This window comes from Nymphalis io, chromosome Z, assembly GCF_905147045.1.
Source record: "Nymphalis io chromosome Z, ilAglIoxx1.1, whole genome shotgun sequence".
Classification (NCBI taxonomy): domain Eukaryota; kingdom Metazoa; phylum Arthropoda; class Insecta; order Lepidoptera; family Nymphalidae; genus Nymphalis; species Nymphalis io.
Genome location: NC_065918.1, coordinates 4,993,752 through 5,019,922, shown reverse-complemented (window position 1 = coordinate 5,019,922; position 26,171 = coordinate 4,993,752). Strand labels below are relative to the sequence as shown.

The 26,171-nt window shown below is 30.0% G+C and overlaps 2 protein-coding genes across 4 annotated transcripts in view; both read left to right on the top strand.

Moving 5' to 3' along the window:
* The window catches only part of LOC126780276 (neuronal calcium sensor 2), a 68,118-nt gene extending 54,129 nt beyond the window's left edge, over positions 1 to 13,989 (top strand). Inside the window, exons 2-5 of one of the 2 annotated variants that reach the window (XM_050504600.1) lie at positions 10,277 to 10,395; positions 10,504 to 10,647; positions 10,915 to 11,043; positions 11,165 to 13,989. In XM_050504600.1, coding sequence (XP_050360557.1) covers positions 10,285 to 10,395; positions 10,504 to 10,647; positions 10,915 to 11,043; positions 11,165 to 11,341 — 561 coding nt within the window. In that variant the 5' untranslated portion in view covers positions 10,277 to 10,284 and the 3' untranslated portion in view covers positions 11,342 to 13,989. The remainder of the gene's footprint in view (positions 1 to 10,276; positions 10,396 to 10,503; positions 10,648 to 10,914; positions 11,044 to 11,164) is intronic. The other variant, XM_050504599.1, reaches the window with a different exon arrangement.
* LOC126780275 (neurocalcin homolog) overlaps positions 1 to 19,925 on the top strand; it is a 74,413-nt gene extending 54,488 nt beyond the window's left edge. For both annotated transcript variants that reach the window (XM_050504597.1, XM_050504598.1), the window contains exons 2-5: positions 15,904 to 16,059; positions 16,151 to 16,269; positions 16,581 to 16,769; positions 16,876 to 19,925. In XM_050504597.1, the coding sequence (XP_050360554.1) occupies positions 15,990 to 16,059; positions 16,151 to 16,269; positions 16,581 to 16,769; positions 16,876 to 17,070 (573 nt within the window). In that variant the 5' untranslated portion in view covers positions 15,904 to 15,989 and the 3' untranslated portion in view covers positions 17,071 to 19,925. The remainder of the gene's footprint in view (positions 1 to 15,903; positions 16,060 to 16,150; positions 16,270 to 16,580; positions 16,770 to 16,875) is intronic.
* The last annotated feature ends 6,246 nt before the right edge of the window (positions 19,926 to 26,171 follow it).

Sequence of the window (26,171 nt, the reverse complement as noted above, 5' to 3'; positions counted from 1 at the left end):
AATAGATAAACTATTTGTTTATATATTCAAATTATATTTTATAATTTTTAATTATCATTATTGAAATAGAATCAAGTGTCGAATCATCTATCTGTCCCTACAAAGCCAGCCCTGTGAATAACCCACGGCTAATATATCTTATCGCATGCTCAACTCCTTCTTTATGCGTTCGTTTAAGTTTAATAAGATACCCTTTTTTTCTTTCTCTTTTGTACTTTATTAATTTTGGAATTTTCTCCCTCTATTGTCATATACCGAAATGTCACGAGGAGCTCAACCATAAGATTTTATATGTGTGTAATAAAACTAAAAATACCTATTTTATTTCGTTTCGCATAATATCTTAATGACTGAGATGGCTCATTGGTTAAAAAACGTGAATCTCAATTCTCACCCGAAGCTTTCGGGTTTAAAGACGGATAAGCACCACTAATTTGTAAGCTTCATTTATGTTTATAAACCATCTCATGTTCGGTACAAGATAACACCATTAGAAAACCCCTTGAAATGCCGGATGAAAATCTGGATACACATGTGGTGTCCTCTATTGGAACAGCGTGGTGGCATAATGTCCAAACTTTCACCGAAAGAGTTTAGCCCAACCAAGTCGTACGTTTTACGTAATATTTATTTAATACTGAACGTACAAATGAGATGCTGCGAGTCAATATGGTCCAGTAGTTAGAACGCGTGATTCTCAACTGATAGTCCAGGGCTATACCCAGGCAAGCAACAGAATATTTTCATGTCCATAATATGTGTGTATAAATAATCTCGTTCTCTTAAAGAAATGACAACTGTTACGGCACTGTACGAAATATTAATCATCCCTTATATCACCAATGGATCACCACATTGAACTTAGATGTTATGCCCCTTGCCGCCATTTACACTGGCTCACTCACCCTTCAAACAAAAATACTAAGTATTGCTATTTGGGCAGTATAAAAGCTGATGAGTGGGTGTTACGTACCCAGACAGGCTTGCACTAATCTCTATTAGCAAGATTAGATATTTAGATTCATTTTTATAAAAAATGCATACAAAATAGATGAGAAATGCCTAGGCGGATTAGGCCCGCTTGACGCCCACATCATGTCTTACATAATTGACATTAGTGTCACTCGTATGTAGCGAACAAAGTTAGAATATAAATAAATCTAGCAAATCGATTTTAACCCATATGAAGCTTGCAAATGGATCATACCTATCTAGTAATTATTAATTTAAGTCAAAAAAATCACCGAATCATTTCCTGCATGTCTCCATCATAGGTGAGATTTTTAGATTATTTCGCACCTAACTGGGGCAAATACGCACGTGTATCTTGTGCTAACAAACTACACCAAACATTTTAGTATATGGATTTAATGAAACAATTTATAGAGAATGTACACAAATGTTATGCCTTGTCTCTTTGGTATATAACTCCCAATAAATTCTTCATTCACAGAAGTATCCGTGGTTTTTTTCGTTTCTTGAAGATTTTTATATTATGTTAAAGGTAAAATGTAGTAATTTAAAGTTTAATAAATTCTCTTTATATTCGAATTACAACCGGGAAATTACCTAAAAATTTTCACAGATTGATTTACTTTTTCTTTTACTGCAACTGTCCAATATTGTGCAGTAAAAGAAAAAGTAGTATAATTTTTCACAGTTTTTTTTATATCTTTCAATTCAATTTTATTAATATGACTATTATTTACTGGCCATGCAGAAACTTTTCAAAAACCTTATCTATCGGCGGTTTCAGAGATATTAAAATACTTTCGAGATAAACTAAGATAGTCCTGTTTTTCGGTAAGCTGTATAGGTAATATTTAACTGTATAGAAAGGTATAGGCAACATGTATAAACAGGTAGGTTTATAACAGATTTATGTAGATTGGAAGATAAGCGGAAATTGCTGTTTGTAATTGCATTATTACATTATTGTGAATATGACAGAAATTGTTTGGTTTATACATAATTTCTTAGCGTTTGTTGTCAACAGTTGAACACATTACATTTATATTTATAATGTGTTTATACAAATATATGTCGATAATGTACTTTGATTTCAAGTATATGATCATTAGTTTGCCTGAGACAAAAACTAAATAAAAAGTATTTGATAAAACGTAATAATTCTTTAACTTTATTAAAATCATTCAACTGTATTCAAGTTATTTCTCCTTATTACTTACTAAGTTAAAGTAACATCTTCGAGCAAAAGTAGTTGTGTAAGTCATACTTTTTAAGTCACAGTTAGTCCCTGTATAACTTTGTGAGAAGTTAGGTTTCAGCGAAGCCAAAGTAATTGATTTTATACATACATTACATATAAAAAATATCACACGTATAAAAACATATGACTACACCAGACTGCATTATATAACGACTGTAGAGGACGACGAAGACATATGTATTTGTGGTGAGGCTTATTACCCGCTTATGATGAATATTAAATTCATATTCGAGTTAAATCTTTTGATTCATCAATACTTTAAAACTTAGTTAAAATGTTCATACAAAGAAAAAGTATTGTAAATTTAGAAAAAAAATATTCAAATAGATGTTTTTAGATTTAAAATATATTGGCACGTGAATAAAAAATAAGTTGAAATTTTGAACCAATAATTAGATGCGGACGACCGAGTTTACAACTGTGCCAAATTCTTTACGTCAAGATTTGGAGAAAAATGACTGTGTTCAGACATATATATAACTAAGTCTATTCATGAGGGTTATTTTTTACCGTTTTTGGCACAGAATTCTAAAAATTAAAGCGTTTTGCAGTATTGACGTATAGTAATGTTGAGTGAGGGCGTTGAATAAATTTCGACAGTGTTGAACCAGTCGACTCGTTTTTATTTTCTAATACGTGTAACATTTACTGGAAAATTTTATTTTGTTTTATGTGCAACTAAGTTTATTTAAAAAAAAATCAAATAATAAAAACCAAGCAAGCTAGGAGAGTTATAGGGAGAAGCTTTCATATTGTATTACCATAATACTGTCAAGAGAATTTGAAGAGCTTTGTTAACGAACTGAATAATTACTCTAATGATCGCCGGCACTTCGAGCAAACGAATGAAAACAGGGTAAAATAAATAAGTAACAACATTATTACGTCAGAATAAATTTAATATAGCATTTATATATGAAATATCATACATTTTTAATTAGGTATATATTTATTGCTTTCGAAATTCTGTAAAGAATTATGAATGTTTTTGATTACACTATAAATTAAATAAGTTTTTATTTAAGCTTAAAAATTATATGTAGGTAATAAAAACAGAAAGGCTTGACTTAAACTAAAAATGTCACGTCATCAAGCTTAAACGGCCGTTAATTGCGTCATAATAACAGATATTCATGAAGCTGTAGAGCCAACTGAAGCAGACGTGACTAGCATTATTAAGTACCTATGACCGACCTCTAACTTAAAACGGCCGTCAACGTACGTATGTACGTGTATCAACTGTCAATACAGAAGGTCTATTGCCTAATAAATATACGAAATAGAAATTAATCTGAAAATATGTTTATAGCATAAAATACGATTCTATTGTTTTACAGTGCTTCAAGGTGAAGTAAAGGTGATTGTTTGCGGTTACTGTTACGGTCAGGTTTTTATTTAGAAACTTATGTAATTTTTATAAGTTTAGTTGTTTTTTTATATTTTAAAATATAGATAAGGTTAAAAAGAGTATCTAATCTTGTTAAAGATTATGATTCAGGGTAGATATTGAGATGTACAAGCGATATACGATAATTAGTTTAATCTATAATAAGAACAGTTTAATTATGTTTTATTATTTATTTCTTACAGAAATGTGATTAGCGTCGTGCAAGATTTAAATTGAGTTGAATTGTGTTGGGAAATATTTGAAAGCGTCTTCCCTCATAATGTTAAATGCAAATGTTTGAATTAATATGCAGTGGCACGTTTTCCTTCGCTGACGTATCGCCTATTCGATTTTTAATAGTACTAGTGCCCTCCCGATTTCTCGTTAAAACTATTTTGGTGAATCGCAACTCAACGTTTGAATATTATATCACCTTAGATATTGATCTTATGGCGTGAAAAATAACGTCTGAAAATAAACCATTCTCGCTTCATTTGTTGTGTGACGTATTTAATATGCGTACGTGTTGCCACGTCGACGTCATTGTAATAGATTTGCAGTTTATACAAAACATTACGACATTGAACATACTATATTTGTAATAAGAACCACTGCTGATATTTAATTTGCTTTATTTATTTATTTTTAATTTATCTCATGTTGCGTGGTGGAGGCAACATCTTGAAATCTGCATGTTTGAAAGTTCAGACCAATGTGTTGGCAATAAACTCCTAAAATTATCCGTAAAAAAGTAGAACCTGGCTATGAGAAATTTAAGTCTGTATATTACAAGTAACGAAATTGCTTCAACAAATATCTAAAGAACCTTGTCTTGCTTGGATTAAAATAGACACTAAATTATATTTTTTAAATTAAATTAGGGAGCAACGAGTTATATTTATTTCAATCGGTGTAGTTATCACTGAACATATACACAAAAATAGATACGGCTAATAACTTCCTGCTTTTTAAAATTGGCTATAAATATATTTAGGTACTTGTCGATATGAATCAAGAACAATCCTATAAGCTTTTATAAATTTAAAATTCTGCTTACTTTCGAAAGTAATTTCATTATTGTGTGCAATAAGTATATTTTTTTTCATGACAGGAAATTTACCAAATTTCCTGTAATTAAATTGCGATTGTATGAAAAGTAGAAGGAATATTGAAAACTTTTGTGATAAAATCAAGTATATTCGCCAATGTAACCAAAATAGACGCGTTCAAATCCGGGGAATAACTTTAAAATGTTTCAAGTGTCTGAATTGTGTTATAACCTCTTACAAACCGGGTTCCTTCAAACGAGGCGTGAAGAGGCACCTTGCGGGCCGGCAAGGCGGGGACGGCTAGTACAGAACATTCTTCCCGAGTGTACTGGCCGTCGTCGCGTTTGGACTCTACTACCTTTTACCATCAGGTGGAGTAGAGTCATTTGCCATCCCGGCGCACATAAAAAAAAAATACAATTCATTGCGTGCTCTTCAGCGAAGGAAATCATCGTAAGTAAGTCTTATTTATTCGCCAACTCAAGGCGACAGTTCCGCATAATGTTCGATCAGTCTACAATTTTACATTTGTGTTATGGGAAAACGAATTTTACGCCAAATTTAATGACGTTTTCAAAACTTAAGTGAACATTACTTTCATTTATAACCTGTGGTATTTTAGGTAAAAGTGCAACGTAATAAAAGGTGACGTGATGTTGCGATTTTCGTACTTTTAACGGTAGTCGGACGTAAATTTATCGAATTTCCTTTCATTCTGCTTCAAGCGCAGTCCCGTTAAAATATTAAAGCTTTTCATATTATTAAACGTGCTGAAAATACGGTATTTCGTTACACGATTCAATTATGTTTTGCCGATGATGCTAACTTATTAGAACAACGATAACGTACTTTATATATTCAAATATTGTAACTTTTTATATGGATTTAAATATAACAATTTTCATATTTTTACGATAAGAATTATTGTTGTGTATGTATAAATTTTCTCGTTTCGTCAAATCACTTTATTAATTAGTAACGGTTTTTTTTTTGTTATTTAGACCCATTTTTTATAAGCCCTACAGTGTTTATAATTAATTTATAATATAATAGTATATAATTTGCACGAAACGAAACAAATGATTTTCAGACAAATTAAATATGATTATACAATCTACCTTAATATACAAACTATACGAAAGTCGAACTATACTAAGACGAAATATAATAATTCTTTAATTTTAATAATTAATAAGTCTTTAATTTATTTCAATTACGTTATTCCGCATTTGTTGGTTGGAAATTGGAACTGTTAGCTATACTCGAAGTGTCTTGGAGTGATACGCTATTACTTACTCTTTGTGACGAATATTAGCTCAAAACACATTCCAAGATTATATAGATACCTATTGTTGCTGAGCCGAGATAGCCCAGTGGTAAGAACTCGTGAATCTTTACCGATGATCGTGGGTTCAAACCCGGGCAAGCACCGCTGAATTTTCATGTGCTTAATTTGTGATTATAATTCATCTCGTGCTCTACGCTGAAGGAAAACATCGTGAGGAAACCTGCATGTGTCTAATTTCAGTGAAATTCTGCCACATGTGTATTCCACCAACCCGCATTGGAGCAGCGTGGTGGAATAAGCTCCAAACCTTCTCCTCAAAAAGAGGAGAGGAGGCCTTTAACCCAGCAGTGGGACATTCACAGGCTGTTACGGTATACGGTATTGTTGCTGCACTTTCTGATGACACGAAATACAAATAATACGACTATAGTGTACACTTTTCATTCGCTAATTACAATAGGCATTACTATTTCTTGGTATGAAAGCTCTCAAAAAAGTAGTAAGGAAGGATTAAGACACTTGACAATATCCTCACTTATACCAATTAAAAAAAAAAACGTATTAAATATAAAGCAAAGAAAAAATATTCGCTAAAAATAGAACTTTAGCAATAATAGCATTTGAGTGAAGGAAACCTGACAAAAGAAATCAGTTGAATCAGTCCTCGTGGTGTGTCATTCTGATTTATAGTGATAAGAGCGTGTAATTATAATGGAATAGTCATGCACTATTTATTGCTTGTAACATTAATTATAATAAAAATAAATTGTTAGGACAATGAGACTACAATTAAGAGTTTCAGTTTCAATTATTTACATAAAATTAAATTGTTACTGTACATTTATTAATTCTTAATATGCTAAGCAGAAACCATTTTAAACTATGTGAAATTAATTGACATCAAAAGCGGATGAGCGGTTCACAATAACTTGTATCTGGTGCCGTTAAATGAATATACTGCATAATGCTTGTCAACCTCTTGTCAATCAAATTGTTAAATTTTAGCAACATGTGCCTGAAAATATTTTGTGCATAAAATCTTAAAAGCAGATTGTTGATAAACTTACCGACAAATACTGCCTAAGGGAGGATTAGTTAAATAATAATGTGTCTTCTTCTTTCGAATGGGACTTCAATAATGACAGAAAGAGAGAAATCGGTGCTTAAATAAACAGTCGCTGAACCATAGTTATAAAAAGTAAAGCGGTTAGAATTTTATTCTGGTATCTCTTCAACTAATTTCGTATGTTAAAGCGTAACAATGTGTACTTGGTGTTATTATTATAGATCCCGTGTATTAGAAACCGGATATATTAAAACAATCTCGTTTTATAATAATTTAAGTATTAGTACTTAAATCCTATTCTGATATGTTCTCTGCTAAAAATCTTCATTTGCAATTTTTTCCGAGGAAGAAGTTATTTATGTCATTTGATGCTCATACTTAGACAAAGACTTATGTTTCAACTTGTCTTACAGATTGACGAAATATTAATATTGAAACGAGAATTGACATACAGTTCCTACTTACTACGTTATATTTACATTATTAGGCCGTTATATTATATTTATATATAATACCTGCGTTTTTTACTTTTCATACAATCTACATGCCGTTCCGTGCTTGAATAATGTTACGTGTCATATCGCTAAAAGCTTACATTGTTAAATATTAATCCTACCTATACAACTACACATTTTGTTTAAAGAAAATGTTTTGGAGAAAATACAAGTTAATTGTATGAATTTATATCAGTACAATTTGATATAAAAATAAATTCAATCCTAACTAAATTAAGTCTAACTAGCGATTTAATACTTGAATTAAGCAAATGACTAATAAAGTTAGCTTATTCCATTGTTCTTTAAGCTTCAGAAAACGTATGTTTTTCTATGTAGATTTAATATCGGGATGGAATGTGGTTATTAGCGAATATAGTAGTAGCAGTAATATGTAATATTGAAGGATTAATTTCACATATACATAATCTACAACATTTTCATAATTGAATCGATTCACAATGAAACTAAACCCTTACGATTGAATGAACCTGATGAACCTTTCTCAAATTGAGACAATATTTTTGCCTCCGAACGAACATTGAATGATTATAATCTTTCACACACTACAATCCTTGTCTGTAATGAAATTTCGTTCAATCTTGAGGGTTCTTCGTCGTCTGTAGACAATACATTTATATATACGTACAGTTCACGTATAATGTTCTCTTTCATAAAACTGTATTAAGCTTATGAACAGGCGATACAAATATTTTTGTTGTTGTTGTCTTAAGCAATACAAACAAAATCTTTTATATATTAGTATATTGTGTCATTCAGTAAAAATATGATTAGCTTTGTTTGGTCACTTATCCTTGGGACCATGAACTCGTTTACCTCTTCTCTCTGCCGTCGAGACACAATAGGTGACGTTGATGGGTTGTCTTATCACATAGAAATATATAAAAGAAAAGTAATCGAATATCCATAGCATGTGACAATTTAATGGCATAGGTCACTATTCAGTATCGGGTAACTGATATGAGTCGGAGTGACGCCTTCTATTTAATAATAAAAATATGATTGTTATAAGCAACGATAATTCCTGTAATATTAGGTTCAGTTATTATTTAGTTCTATATTTTAGATTTACGATTTATCTTTATCGAAATATATATTGGAAGCACGCCTTTTGTACCTGTGGCGAAGGCCGCGAGGGTGCGCGCTTCGCTTATCTTTGTCGTCGTTAAGTCTATGACATTTCCACGCCCTATGCTGTGTAGGGATCGTATCGATGTCTTTTATTAAAATCGTTGGTATATAGAATTTATGTTTTACCAATAATATCTGACAAGTAAATATCGAAATTCTTAATAGTTTTTAATGTCTTCAAGAAGTTTAAGCTGTTGCTGTCAGGGCGTAACTAAATATTTATTATTCCTATAAATCATAATTATTTGTAAATATTTTTATTCAATGAGTTACATAATTATGGATGATTCTTCATGTTTGAGATTGAAAGATTTTTATACCGTTCGACGAATCGCCATGACTATTTTATACATATGTAATACATACAGGCCAAAGTATTTTTATAGTATTACATAATATACTGATAATGCTCCCAGTCTGTCCATCTGGAATAGTTATATTTTTAAAGAGTTGGTTTTATTCTATCTGTACACGCATCAACAGATAACGTGATAAATTATAATAGAACTCTGCTTGTTAATAACTTATAAAGTAGGTCGGGTGGCCATACAGTATTGTATTGAAGTTTAGTCTATCTCTCGGGAAATGAAAATGTTCCCAGGAGATAGTTAAAACTTTGAACCATTGGAAATTATAGTATTAACATCTACGCGTGGTTACATGATCAATACGTGGAATGTTAAACAATATTGAAGTATAACATAAATATGTTAATACATAACGTGCACACGAATATAGTTCAAAATGCTTCAAATATTTTCGATTGCATTTCAAAAGGCCTTTTGACGATATTCCATTCGGTGGTGTTCGTAAATAAAGATTGATTGCATGACGGGACTGTTGAAAAGATATTAAAAATAGCTTTTATGTGTGTGCGTAATATAAATATGTTTTCCTACATTTTTTTTATTGCTATGAAATAAAAAAAATGTCGTAAGGTGCCGTCATGAGTTTTTCTTATGGGCTTTTATATTCTTTCATATCTAGACATGATTATTAAAATTATAAATAATACTTACACGTTTGTAAGTATTTGCTCATTAGCAACCTAGGACCCTTTTTTAAGATTTTGACATAGATATTCGGATTTTTTTAATCTTCAGGTGATATTTAGGTTAAAAAAACATTCCTTTATTAGTGCATTAAAAACAAATTAAAATATCGTAGACATCGAAAATATATATTATTGGTATTTGTTAAAAAAAGGCGGAGAGGAACTAAAATAAAAATACACAATAATATTGGTTTATACTGACCAAAAAAAAATTATTTTGTTAGTACATAGAAATATAAAATAATATTTTATTAATTCTAAAAAATAAAACATCCTTAGATGTTTCTGGTTAAGATGTATCGAATCAAAAGTCACCATAATACAATCAAGAAACACAGAATGCGTTCTTTGATCTATACAGACCAACTTCATGACTGACGTCTTTGTTGATTCTACTTCTTTTAACTTTCTATAACTTGTGTTCTATGATTGTTGGTTATAAGTCTGTAACAATAAGATTTATTAGATAAAAGTTTTCAGCTTGTTTATCAGTTCTGTTTCAAAATATCAAAATGTTTGTTCAGTTTGTATATAATGTATAATTATTTTGTTCTAGAAATCAAGATGGGTTGCTTCGTGAGCAAAGATAAGCTCACTAAAGAGGATATGGATTTCCTCAAAACGCACACGTCGTACGACGAGACTACCATCAAGGAATGGTACAAAGGATTCAAGGTAAGTGAGAGCGACGGCGCCAGCTGTACGCTCATGCAAGCGCACTGATTGCGCGTTTACTTTGAATGCAAATGATGCTTTAATGTTTTGTATATTGTGCGTTCGCAGCAAGATTGTCCTAACGGAAGGCTGACCCCGGCTAAATTTGTCGACATGTATAAGATGTTTTTCCCATCTGGTAATGCTGTCGAGTTCTGTGATCACGTGTTCCGGACATTTGACATGGACAAGAACGGATACATCGATTTTAAGGTAACACACACGCGACTAAAACCAATATCTATCATTGCGAATTATGCGAATGTTTACCATTTGCTATGTTTATAATTCTGTTCGTGCATGCAGTTGCGAATTGTTTAAATAAATATTAATGTTGCGATGGTACGACATTACCATTTTAATTAAAATTGTTATTTCTATCAGTTATGTGATTCATGTAATGTTTACAAAGCAGTAGACCGCCCACGTTTGGATGTTCCTGGGATGTTGCTGTGTATCGAGAGTTAATGTTTGTTTTAGGAATTCCTACAAGCGATCCACGTGACCTCTAGTGGAACTCCTGAGGAGAAGCTGAAGTGGGCTTTCCGTATGTACGATGTTGATGGCAACGGGGTCATTGATATTCAGGAGATGACGAAAATCGTTCAAGTAAGGCGGATAAGATTACTATTATGGCATTAATAAGGCCGAAATAATTTTAATCATTATATACTTTTCTGTTTTTTTATTTTTATTTATTTAAATCTATGTTTCTAACTTCTTATTACAGGCTATTTACGATATGCTGGGAGCTTGTTCAAGTAACAGGCCCGCTGATTCGGCTGAAGAGCGCGCTAAGAATATCTTCGCGAAGATGGATGAGAACAACGACGGTCAGCTCACCCAGGAGGAGTTCCTCAAGGGCTGTCTCCAAGATGAGGAGCTTTCCAAAATGCTTGCGCCTTAAGGCGCTTTTTCTTATTCACTCATTATCACTCTCTCCCTTATATACCTCAATATGAACCGACGGCGTTATTTTTTAAATTTTACCTCTTTAATTCAAATATTCGGAGAAATCTTTGTAACTTTGATATTTAATATGATTGATGAATACCCTTACATTTTACTCATCAGGTTATTTTCAACTTGCCTAGTGCGAACTGCACCATAATAAAGACCTGATCTCTGACATGCACATTTATAATGTCGCTAATCGTATTAAACTGAAATATATTTAAGCCGCGTTACGTTTGATCTGCGGCGATTGCATTCGATCAACCTAAATCTCAATTCTAAAACCAGCACGATCCGATCGTGTTTATCAAAAGCCGATAGTATTGTTTGCGTCAATATATACACACCCAATTTTAACGTATACATTTAAATTCACACAATGAGGATAATATATAAAACACTTATAAAACTTTGATTTGATTGTCGCCGTTGGACGTCCCTCTCAAATAAAGTATTTTATCCGAACCATACACTTAATAGGCAAACGTTCTCAAAGTATCCACTCATTCAAATTTAAATATATCGATGGTTAATTAATGTGCTGCACAAGTATAAACAAAAGTCAATCTTACATTATTAAGGCAACAATTAGTATAGTGGTGGTCGAACAGAGAAGATCAGATTGAGAGAGACAACCGGAAAAATCTAGCGCATACCGAACACACGATGCCACGCAATCTGATCGCTTCTGTTAAGTCGAATTATATTATGTAAGTTTTATTATATGCATATTAATAGGTATTTATCGATCTAATGTCGAACATTGGTATTACATCTTTCAAGTCTGGTCTTATATCTTCTTAATCACATAGACAGGGAACTTCATCGTATCGTCTCAGTTTAAAACTGTCATTCTAGTATTAGCCGTCTTTGATGGCTTATTATTACTTATTTCTGACATCGTTCGACTTGAGCTTAAACATATAGACTTCTAGGGAAACGTTTCAGTCGCTCTTTAATTTTATAATCTTCGATTTTACATTCCTCTACTGTGCCTTCTAGTTCCTGGTAAAATAAGTTTTTACTCTCTTCTCTTTTTGCTTTCTTCCGCGCGATATTGGCTATGAAGGTTTTTTTTATCATTTCAACCAAAAACAACGACAAATTCATGGACGTCTCCTTCCAACTTGTAGTAAAGGAACAACATTTCTAATGTATCCTAGTTCCCATATCTTTTTAGATTGTATATTTATTAGACGGTAGACTAAATAAAATTTACGAAAAAGCTGTAATAGTTTTATATTTTTAAGTTTGGCATATCGTTTGATGGGGTCGCGAATTACGGTTTTGTTATTTTAAAATGGTTATTAGTTTTCAGTGCAAATATTAAACATTATTGGAATAAAATAAGGATAGCTATGATATATTTCCGCACAATTTAATAATTAAAATAAATATCGACTAAAATACATGTAATAGGGAAATATTGAATTAAACAGGTTTGGGTGCTAGTTAAATATTAGATAATTCGTAATTTTGTAACAAAGAAATAAAATGTTAAAAAAATTATAGACATTTTTAATATTTGAATATAACATGATTTTGATCAGTATTATCCGATATTAATGTACGCACTGAAAACTAAAAAGAAAATGTTATTCTTGTCTTAGATTACATTCCATGTGTTTTATTGCCATAAGTGTTTTTTTTTCTTTTTTTATATGTTGGTTTCATCTTTAATTCAAAAACTTTTATTTTACTAACTAAACTTTGTAAATCTTAATATGAAAACCCATAACGATGCATAAATTTGGAATTAAAATTGTATAAAATTTAAAATATCTTAAAGATTTAAAAGGTCAATTAATATATTTGGAAATAAATTAAATTTCAAATTGTATTTTCAAATAAAATATATCCTTTTTGGATGATAATAATCACTATAAAATCAGCATCGCGACCCAAACACCCGTACTTCTTTTTTTCTATTCATTTTAATAAATATATTAATAATGTAAAAAAAAAGATTTTTACTAGATTTCTCTATTAAAAGCTAATGCACAATTCTATTTCAATTTAGAACACAAATAACATTTGTGTCTATATACTTATAATCTTGGCTCAAATGTTTATTCCTAATGTGCTCGTAAGGTTATCTATTTTTTTAATTATTCAATATTTTGTTCCTCAGATCTGAGTATATTCGAATTGAACATAAATTTAGAATGCATCGAAAAATCATCCGTGCGAATTGAAATGATAACTTGAAGTAGTTAAATACTTCATTTCATTGCTTGCAGTTCTGATTCTGATATTGACTTTCGAACTTGTGTCATTTATTATTCTATTTTCCAACTATGGATGCTTTTATTTGTTTATTTTTTTTAATTTTTTTGTAATTTTGTATATGAGTCTTGTTACTTAAATAAATAAATTCTTATTATTATTATTATTCGAAGTTCAACCTAGTTAAAAATGTTGGCTGCCTGAACTTTGTGAAATACATTTACTATACTCTTAGCTCTGAGCACTTAGCAGTACATTATTTGAAAATTAAATTAAATTAAATTATGATATGATCATACATAAAGAGAAAGTGAGTTAATATTTTATGTTTTTCGTTGTTATTTTTTTATTAATTTATTTAATACATTAGCTTTTATTAATGTAGTTCTAATTAAACACATTCATGCAATATATTTTTATTATATACACGGATAAAAGTAATATATTCGATAACAATTAATTTCTGTTATTTTTAAATGAAATAAAATATGATTTAATCAGTATTTATATCAAATATTGTGCTGCTTACATAAATATATATCAATGTCTCGTTTTGTCACATACCAAAAAATTGTACTTATGTACACTTTTAATTTTCAATTGTATACTCTGTGGTCTTTATTATTATTGAATAAGCTAAGTATGATTGTTTAACTTTTAGTTTTTAGACGAAGCAAGCTCTTTCGGGAATTATGTTGTACTTTCATTATGTTAAATTATAAGTTATTATTTGTTTTAGAAATAAGTTAATATTAAGAATCATGTTTTTATTGTTTTACGTATTTATGTTCAAGTAAAATGTTATTATTTTTTTAATACGAAACAATATTTCAAAGAAATATCTTTTCGTCGTTTGTAATCGAACCTGAGTGATTTTTTTTATAATTGTTTTTAAAAAAGTCATGAAAGTTTGTACAAAAAAGTACATTCCTTAGTGTTTTGCTCTATCGGATTGTAAATCGTGCGACGACGTAAATACTTATATTAATTTATAACATCGATTCTTCACTTTAATCGCGGACGCATTTCACTTTATTAAGCTATTATCCTCGTAGTTCGTGTAATAGATTTATTAATTATATAACATTTAAGATATGTACTTACGTAGTTGCATTCGATAATAGTCTTAGTATTTTCTATTATTCAAATATCAATTCTATCGAGTATTGTGTCGCTGGCACATAGATAGCGCAATGTATACCAGTAATTTATTGTATAATTTGCATACTCGTAATATGGTTTAATAGTATTCGGGCAATACATTTATGTATATGTAACACACAAGAAACGCTGTCACCTAAAAAAAAAAAAAAACATTTTCTTATACTTAATAGCAATTCGAAAGTAGCCTCTACTCGATGTAACGAATTTTTATTTTATCGTTTTAATAATCGATATAAAATAATTTTGAAATATTCATAAATTTAAATAATACTATGTCAGTGGTATACATTCATCGAACGAAATCGATTATCAATACGAATGTGTTATGAGGTGACAGCTAATATTGTATAAAAACGAGTAGGACTAGTTTTTTTATCGTCATTATAATAAAAAAAATGTGTAACAATAACAATGAACAAAATGTACATCGTTACGCATTATATACTGTATTCAAGCATGAAACTATTGCATATTCGTTTATTAAAAATATTATATAGTCTTGACAAAAATTTAGGCGCTCAGTATTCTTATTTATGATATATCTCGCAATTCGTATAAGATTTTTTAAAAATTTATCGTGCATGACACGTGCACACATTTACAAACGTATCAATCTTGCTGTGTATCTTACAAAGCAACCTCGTCAGACCAGCGCCATTAGAATAATAGATAGGCACTTATATAGATGGAAAATAACCACTGTCCCTATGAATTCTATGTTGTATTTCTATGAATACATATTTTTAATGATTCACGTTTTGCCTATTCATGTATAATATACAAATTACAACAAAAAAAAGTTCTTAATTTGTCTCGTTATTTTGTAAAATCACCCATTAGTAGCGTCATTAATTTAATTTTCTGTTTGTGACAAAGAGGTAACGTAATTTTCTTAACCGTTGGTGTCTGTGTAACTGTTTTAAGTTGCTTGAGTGATTTATATTATTTTAATATTTGTATACCATTATAATGTAGCATCAAAGTGAATATAATCTGAATTTATATTCATAAAAATGAATTGTACTTGAATAAGAGTACGATTTTTTATTTTATTTTTTTATTTACTTGAATCATTAATTTTTTTTTTATTTTATAAAATTCTTAAATAATTTGTTCGTATTTTAGGGAACAAGAATTGACTTACTAAGAGATAGAACGGCTGTGTAATTTATTGAGACTTCTTCAATCTAAGTGTTAAGAATATAAGAAAAATGGGTAAACAGAACAGCAAACTTAAACCTGAAGTCTTAGAGGACCTGAAACAAAACACTGAATTTTCAGGTACAAAATAATTTATAATCAACAATTAAAATAGTATTCAATTATAATATAAATGAAACGAATTATAATATTTTTATTTATGCGATTAAAGATGCTGAGATACAAGAATGGTATAAGGGATTTTTAAAGGATTGTCCAAGTGGCCATTTATCAGTAGAGGAGTTTAAAAAAATATATGGGAATTTTTTCCCATATGGGGATGCTAGTAAGGTATGATTTTACACGTGGTAATTATTATACTTAAATATTGCCTTTAGCTTAGCGGTGAGGACCGCCTAGTATTGTGGATGTGGCTATTAGTATATATATAGATCGATCCTAATCCGAACAGCCTACCGTTGTAACTTACACACGAGTTTAACATAAATTTCTTGATAACTCATAAATTATGAATAATAAACGCAATCGTTTAACAATTTAATTGTGACGTCATTGAAACGACGGAAATGAAGATTCAATTTTTAATACCAAACATTTTTTGGGAATACTAATTGTAACATAATAAAATTGTTTTTGTACAGTTTGCAGAACACGTGTTTCGGACATTTGATGCTAATGGCGACGGTACCATAGATTTTCGGGAGTTCCTTTGCGCTCTCAGCGTCACATCTCGCGGGAAACTCGAACAGAAATTGAAATGGGCTTTCTCGATGTACGACCTCGATGGCAACGGATACATTTCCCGGCAGGAGATGCTAGAAATTGTTACCGTAAGATCACTTTATATATTTTATCATTTTACTTATTAATTCAGATGAGTAATTTAAAAGATACTTTTTTTTTAATTTATAATGTAAATTTAATCATAAATTTTAGGCAATTTACAAGATGGTCGGCTCTGTCATGAAAATGCCCGAAGACGAATCGACGCCAGAGAAGCGAACGGATAAAATATTCCGGCAGATGGACCGGAATAAAGACGGCAAGCTTTCACTGGAGGAGTTCATCGAGGGTGCTAAGAGCGACCCGTCCATTGTTCGGCTGTTGCAGTGCGACCCTCAGTCTCAGTGATACCTCAAATACTAATCGGCCACAGCAAGCGTTCAAATACCACTTATCTATATCCAACTTAGAAACATATTTTGTATATTATCACACTTGTATAATGCTTATAAGAGCTAGTGCGCGCTGTAAAGCGCTATTGCACGAGAAGTCTATAGATTGTCCCGTTGCTTAGCTCTTATTGAATTCTTCCACTTTCTTTTTATACGGCCTTCTCTATCCATATCTTATCTATATAAAGTAATATCGTGACTTTACACGTTTCGATGCGGAGTACCGTGATTTGGACTAACGCAAAAACAGCTCTTCGACAAGGCTTCATTAGTTTATAAGCATACAGTATTGTATTCTATATTTTTTTTGAAAATTATGTTATGTTCAGTGTCTACATAGACCTTTTAATAATTTAATGAGCAAATGTGTTTTATTCGCTTATTAGACTTACAATTGTGTAAGTTCATTGCATTGATGGCTAGTTTCATAGGATTTTATGAATTTAAGCTATAGTTAAAAAAGCTTGCTTTTACGTTATTCCTAAATCGCGGTATATAAATTATTATATAAGAATAAAGTTATTCATGCAATATTCTTTCGAATATGAAACTTAAAAGTTGGGACAGGGCTGTGAAGAAAATTTCGTTGGAAACATTGCATCAATTTTAGAATTTAGGCAACTTGACATGCCTAGGAAAAGATTCGAGTTGTGCCCACTTACCTAAAACAAATTACACATCGAAATTAATCCTTCATAATTTTATGATATATATATGTCTAATTGTTTCTACAATTATTATTTAAAAAAAATATTTCTGGCAACTACTGGAATGATTGCTTATTTTGATGTTATTATTTATATATATTTCAAGTAATTTTAAAGAAAAAAAAAGGAAAAAAAAAAGAAAAAAAGATTAAGCAGCTATGTTGATATTTGATATTTATCTGAATTAAATTATTCTAAATCATACATTATTTCTTCGATGTGGCTTGTAATTAAATATTTCTCTTAGATTATATCTACGTACCTATAAATATATAACAAAGATCTGATTTAGCCTTTACTTGGAACGGATAACCATATTAATATACAATAAATATGTTAGTGACTTTAATAATTAATTCTAAAAACCGTCATTTTATAATTAAGATACATATATGTGTAGCTAGGTTTATTATGTAGACGCAGGAATATTAATTTATCAATATATACGATATTGTATATAACGAGAGCGAACACCTGTATAGAAAAGAACAAAGAGAACAGTATGTTCAGAGATTATGGAAATGCGACTGATATCGGTAAGCCTGATGTGCAGGTAACTGCAATTCCATTTGGATTACTCGACAATGCGTCATTGAGCTCTTTTTGACCACTATCCTCATGACCTACTTACGATCCTCACGAATTCAATATAGAATTCGGTGCCTTCCTTCTAAGACTCTTTTAGTCCCGAGTGCCCACTAGTCTTAAATCAATATTGTGTCATTCTAATAATGTGTCTTCCTAAATCTTGATGGAATAGTTTCCATTTACACAATTATTATAATATCGATGTAGTACCTTTACAACGCCAAGAGATGGCGCTGTTACCAAAATTCTTTATTTTCACAGATTAAATATATTATTAATCTGTTTTGTTTTTTTTGGTTTCGAATACCGGTGTATATTCAGGTTAAGAAAGATTTTACTTAAATTTGCTATTATAATTTTAATTGTTGACAGTTATCTTAACAGCTTACATGTACCTGGTATTTCGTATTTAGGTATTAAAATTGGCAGGTCGGTGATTTAATTTGCACAACACCAACACGTTCTACGCAACAAACATATATATATTTTTTAATGAAATAACAAATAAATTTTGACGACATAGTTATGAATTTCCATAACTGATATTGTTAAGGTTTAGTTTTTAACGAGAATGTTCTAAATTTAAATATAGTCGAGTCAATCTAAGTATTATTCAATTACTTTATTTTATTTAATACGGTTTGTGGAAATTATATATAATATATTATGATTAGAGTATAATTGGTAGTAATTAGGAGTCGACAATCGTGCAGCTGGAAAGTTTAGTCGGTACATATGGAAACGTTCATTGGGTCTGCGCATTCACGCAAGCGGCTGTGGATTGCAGTATCAGATAATTATGAAATGTAAACACAAAGACTAATGAATTTGAAAATTAATTATAAGTGATTATCTGTAGTATATAAAGAATTGTTAAATGGTGTATTGTTAATAGTCCCATTAGAATACAAGTCCATACTCCATAAGCCCTTGCCTTATTATGCAACAAGTTAGAGGTCGAAATATAATACAATTTATGAAACTTTTATCATAGATTATCGCAACATTGTAATGGATTAGGTTAAAATTTACGGAAATTAGTCAAATATAATAATAAAGTAAATTATATCGCTACAGTATCGTTTAGTAGTTTTGCCAAGGAAAATAAATTCTAAAAACTAGGTGTCCACATAGATGTCGTGTTGTTTCTGTAGTTATTCTCAGGATACAATTAGTTTCTACGTGCGTTCTGATGTACTTTTAGTACATACTTACATGATAATCAGGTTAAATATTCTTGGAATGGATAATAATAAAATTAAAATAATATTACATCGTTCTAATAGAGTTCGATTTATGCTTACGTTGCAACTTGTCGACTCAAACATTACTCATTATTGCATTCATTTTTTTTTATTATGACGATTAAGTTTAGTCCTGATCTTAATTTTAATGGGTTATTTGAGATTTTATTTAATTTTTTTTAATGTTATTTTTAGGAACGTATTTTAATGAATACGTATGATTTTTTTTTATTTTTTATTTTAATGAAATATATTCCAATAATAAATTTATATTCACATTTTAACAGTATTAATAAAAACTTTATTTATTTATTTAATCAAATATAATATAAATAAATTAATTTTATTAATTTGTTTTATCAAATATTTTATACAATTTAATAATCATTTATAATATTATTGTTTCTCATTTTATTAACATTTTAATTAAAAGCACAATTTTCCCTCGCACAATAATATACTGTGTATTCATCTAATTATATTTATAATAAATTTATGTTACTGTTGTAGTTTTGTGGCAATTGCAACGCAAACTTTTGGGTAATCGGGATACTTAAATGCTTTTCAACTAACTAAAGTGATTGAACATTGAATATTAAAGGTTACGTCTTATATTAAATAACTATGATAGTTAATTTAAGCGTAAAATCTAGATATTTATATATCATATTGTATTATTGTAAAAAAATGTTAATTGATGCTATTTTTTTACAGAATTAATTGCTGTATAGCTATTAAATTCAACATAATCTTCGAATTTTTTGTAATATTTTTACATACGTCAATGACTCAATGCTTATTTTGTTCGTATTATATTGTGTTAGATAATAGTACCTATGACAAGTATCCGTCGTGGAGTCGTTAACTAAATATGGGACTTATGATACCGTGTTCCCGTTATAATGGTTATTGTCAATGTTTAAATATATGTTGCCCATGTAATGCATTAGAAATTTTAATAAATATATGACTGCTAAGATAACAAAGCTCTGTATTACTATAGAATTTATAATGTAATTGACGTTGGGATTAGGATTAATATTTTACAAATTTACTTTTTATGATAATCGTTAAAATAATGCCACTCTTCGACATAAATGTAAGGATTTATAATTGTCTTTTTTTTTACAAGATAATATACTTAATAATGAAAAGAATTTTTAAGTAGAATAATAACTATAAAATTCTAACATTATAACATTAATGTTTAGTGTGTTAGTACTTTTTAACATCAAAGTTATTAGCTATGTTTGAATAATGGATCCATACACTTGTGGTTTCAATAAGTTGTCGACTTAGATTCACTAAAGTTTTATATTGCTTTGGACACTTAAACCTCATGGTGCCTGGAAAGTACACGTGTTAATATAATATTAATGTCTTTATTCGCATTATTTGCAACGATAATAGTAACCGGAATCCTAAGACAATGTAAATTTTAGTGAATACTAAGATGATGACTTAACCTTCTTAAAAATGTAGTATTGTCCGGATTGGAGTTGATACGACTTGATATGGAAACAATATATGAGATCGTATTTGATCTGGTGACACCCCACCAACGGGCTAAAGGAAGCCGAAAACGTGATAAGGATATACTTAAATGAGTCCAAATGATTGCGGACGCTACGATAGGTGTTCATTATTTATATGACAAATTCTAAAGACAAAGCAATAAATGCGATTTCAATGATTATTGTCATTTAGTACTTTGATCTGTGTGATTTAAGTGATGATAGAACATCGTCACGTCAATCTTCGAAGCGTCACTATTGGTGCAATTCGATTGAATAATTTGTGCAAATACGTGTAGTACAAAAGGTTTCAGAGACTGTAATTGTTATGGATATAATTGAAGTGCTCTTGCAAAGAGAATAGATAAATATAAATAAAAAAACAAATATTATTTTATGTACGCGCTACCAGATTAATGGAAATGGTTATGGTTGTTAGAGTTAAAATGGTGTTGAATGTTTAATACTTTGAAACGGCTGCAATAAACCTACTGAATTCGCATCAGTGTTGTAATGTAAAAGAGATAAATATTTTTAATAGATCATTTTAAACGCATATCGATTGTTAGACGTTCGTAAAATTTTATGGACTAGTACTTCCTTCTCGATATTAAAGATTTTAGTGCTCTATTCGAAAATATTTCAAAAAAATAATTTGCGTATCGATACTGTCTCAGTGTTATATTTAAGTAAAATAGAATTTAACATTTTAAATTTGAAATTTTAAAACAAATGTACGTTATCAATTCTCCACCTTACGACTCTTTTAAATCGTCTACAAATGTTTCAGCATGTTCTAAAAATTATCTTTTGAAATTCCCATTGTTGAGAACAATAATGGGGATTGTAAACTGTCCGGCATAAGGCATAACAACCGTGGCCCACAGTTTCTTGGTCGAAGCGGCAACGTCGCACTACCCCTGTTGCGAACGACTTGCATCTGTTCTCGAGTCCGTAAATATAAACTATTTACTTTTAATCTATGCAACGATATGTTCATTAAAGCTCTTGAATCGAAAAATTAAATTAAATTGAAAACTTTGAGCTACATAAATGAAACCAATTTCAACGTATTTTACATTTTTATTTGTTTTCTTTACGGTCTTCCAGTATATTAAGCAGTTGAGAACTAACTTGATGCTCCTTATTACTATATATCAGTCAATCGGTTTGTTTCAAAAACTGTTCTATAGCACCACACTAGTTCTAGATTATTTTTTAACTTGACTTAAGTATTGGCTTAGATTATTTTGTCACATCTATTATACGGTATTGATAGTCTCATATATTGTAAACGTTCTACTTAAACTATACCTTCGACTTCTTAATGTGGTACACTTTTAACCTAAACACGTAGTTAAAGAACAATTCGCTCCCCACAAGCTTCTAACGCCTCTTTGAAATTTTAATATAATTAATCACATAAAATCTATGGTGCATAAATGTTCTATGAGATTAAAAATAGTTTAGTAATTTAATAATCTGTAATTATTTTTTGTAAGTACCAATAACTATTTAGTTAGTTTTATAATATCTTATTATAATTTAATTCAGGGTGCTATAAATCCAAGTAACGCCATTAACGTAGCTACACATTTGTATAAGTAAACGACAATAGAAAATTTTCAATTGTATCCGTTTAATACTAAATTTTTATTTCATTTATATAAATTATAGAATTTTAGCAATTGGAAATTAAACTATTGTAATTATTGTATTCTTATGTTGTAAATTTTGTTTGTTGATAATATTATAATAAAATAATTTTCATTATGAAAAAAAAATCGAATGTGTGGGTTACGTGTAATGGTTGTTTTCTGTGCCGCAATGTATGTGAAGCTCTGTAAAGAACTCTTCGATATCTTGCTCCTTAAACTTATGTACAAGAAGCTTCGCTTTCTTAGAACAATATGTACGACACAAACTTCATACTGGGCCTTAATGAGTTACATAATATTGATAATATAAAAATATCTACCATCACAAATAGTTTAAACAAATTTTAAAATGTGCGCTACATATCATTTTGCTTATATCTAAACTTGCTCTCGGTCTTATTAATGGTATATAAGACCAGCTTAGTAATATTTCAATGTACTCGTTGAACACCGTTGTGAAACCTATTGTCACTTAATAGCACCCTAATTCTAAATGTTTCAGACCATTATCGTATTCTCAGATAAAAATTACAATTATTATAAATGTTTGGCTCAAAGATTTGATGTCATATAATTATTCTGTGTAGTCAATTTGTAATTCCTTAAATTTAATTTAATATCGATCTAGTTCTGATACTGTTTTAGATTAAAATTAAGATATCTATTTATTAAATCTTTCTTCTCTCAGCCGTCTTTTATTATAACCTAAAATTATGTTCCTAAGCGCTACATACCTACATACATACGCTTAATTGTTAACCCACCTACTGCCTGTTGTTGTGAACTTGCGTTCGATATTAATCTAGCACTATAATACTGAGAATTATATAATTCTATATATATATATATATATATATATATATATATATAGAATTATATATATATATATATATATATATATAATTATATTATTATCATCCAACATACAATAAAATAAATCTTAACAGCAATTTTGTTACTTTCTACCTTTCATTAACGTCGTTCATTTCATTGACGTTGTTGTTCAAAATATTGCAGTGTATTAATAATAAGTTATAGCACAGAGGTAAAGAATGAAGTATTAGTTATACAGAGGAAAGCAAGCTGGTGTACAGGAAATGTTAAAAACAGCGAATGTCGTTGAAGCTGTAGCGCAAGATAGGCTTACCCTGGAGGCATAAGAGCCGCAAGTACAACTACTTTACAGCAAAATGTAACAATGATGACGAACGGAAGTAGTTCATAAATACATAACGCAAGAAAACGTTGAAAAAAATATTTTAAAGCTAAATCCACAGAGTATGAGGATAATAAAGACATAAGAAATCGCAAACAAAATAGTAACTTAACAAAACTGGTCGTCGACTTGGAAATGTAAATTCACCAAATTTTATGCCTGCCTTTATACAATGTAAAGTGTGTTTTGAGAGCTCCAGGATCATACGACGCCCACTCTACACGTATTTTTGCTATTACTAGAGATCTCCCTGATATATTTTGTACATATATTACGTTTTATCTCAAACTATCTTTGCTGTTTAAAAACAGCCAGTTAACACAGAACTTGAGAAACTCTAGTCATCATCACATTCTTCATACTTTTCGTATAGAAATTAAATATAATAAATAAAATGACGGACCGTTGGCGTGGTTGGTAGATACTTGCCTTTCACGCTGAAGGTTGTGGGTTCGATTCTTACCCAGAACAGACACTTGTGTGCATAAACATATCTGTTTGTCCTGAGTCTGGGTGTAATTATCTATATAAGTATGTATTTACAAAAGAAAAGTAGTATATGTAGTATATCAGTTGTCTAGTTTCCATCGTGCAAGCTCAGCTTAGTTTGGGATCAGATGGCCATGTGTGAATAATGTCCCAGGATATTATATATTATAAATAAAAATACTTGCGTCAGTGTTTGTTAAAAAGTAAATCTTTCAATATAAATTTGACTGATATTATATGAAATTGACTATATAAAAGCACTCTCATATTCTAAACAGTAATAGGAAAAGGAGTTATTTAGTATGTCTGTTCATTCACTTGCACACTTAAACTTACATTTCTGCCGTGTTATTACGTCATTTAGTATAAAGTTAAGTATTAGCCTTAAATAGCAAATTAATGAACGTAAGAAAGAGATTGAACGTCTAAATAATTTTTCGTTACTCTTATCGTAAAAATAAAGTGTGGTACATATTATAAAATGTATGACTTATGGAGTAATAACTCAAAGCGCATTTTCATCAATCAAAGATCATGTTCAAGTTCAAGGAAACATAATCTTTAAATTGTATAATCCAAAAAAATGTTTTTGCCTGCGCGTTTGCTTCTTTTAAGATTCACTACTGAATTTTCATTTATCAATGGTCAGAACGCATGAATCTTAACCGATAATTGCGGGTCAAAGCCAGGCAAGCACTACTGAATTTCCATGAGCTTAATTTGTATTTTTAATTCATGTTATGTGTAGCCGTGAAGGAAAACATCGTGAGTAAACATCTGTAAACCAAACCGCTTTGGAGCAGCGTGGTGGAATGAGCTCCAAAATTTCTCCTCAAAATGGAACCCACTGTTGGGAGGCATTTACAGACTGTATTTTTAAATTTATTACGTATGTTCCTCTTTTTACTATTGTTTTTTTATTAGATAAGTGATGTGTATTTTTTATTGATGAACAAACAGATTTTAGATAAAATACATCTATTGTTTACAGAAATAAAATAAAAATTAAGTCTAAAAGTCTGGTTTAATTGTATTTATTTGGATATTTAACTTCAAAAGTTTAGGGCACATTCTAAATAATATAATTATTATTATTTGTATAATTAAGAACAGCAATAAAGGCTTTATATATTTATTTTATTTGTATTTATAAAATCGCTTGTGACCATAATTCGATTTTTAATTTGAACCAAAGACCACGTTTTTTGTGCACATACTAATAATAAATATTTCAAGTCTCCAAATGCGGGTAGCGTACTATATATACTATATATATATATATACTATAATAGTATAATTTTAACTGGCTGTTACCTATTGGCGCGTACTACAGTCGAGTGTTGCTAAATGATAAAACGATAACTCAAACAAACCCAAAAGAGCGGATTATGACTTGACTAGCACAATTTAGCGCAGCCAATTTGTGAAAAACACAGAATACAGGCTGTTGTTCACTGAGTAAACGATACCAATGTTTTGTGATATTTCACACAAAACGCATCTAATCGTAAACACTCAGTATATATTATTACAAACGGCATATATTCGTTTTTGCTGATCACTATTTAAAAAAGTCATTATTCTATCTCACATAATTTGTTAGTATAGTCTTTTCGATATAATTTAGTAAAAACACGATCT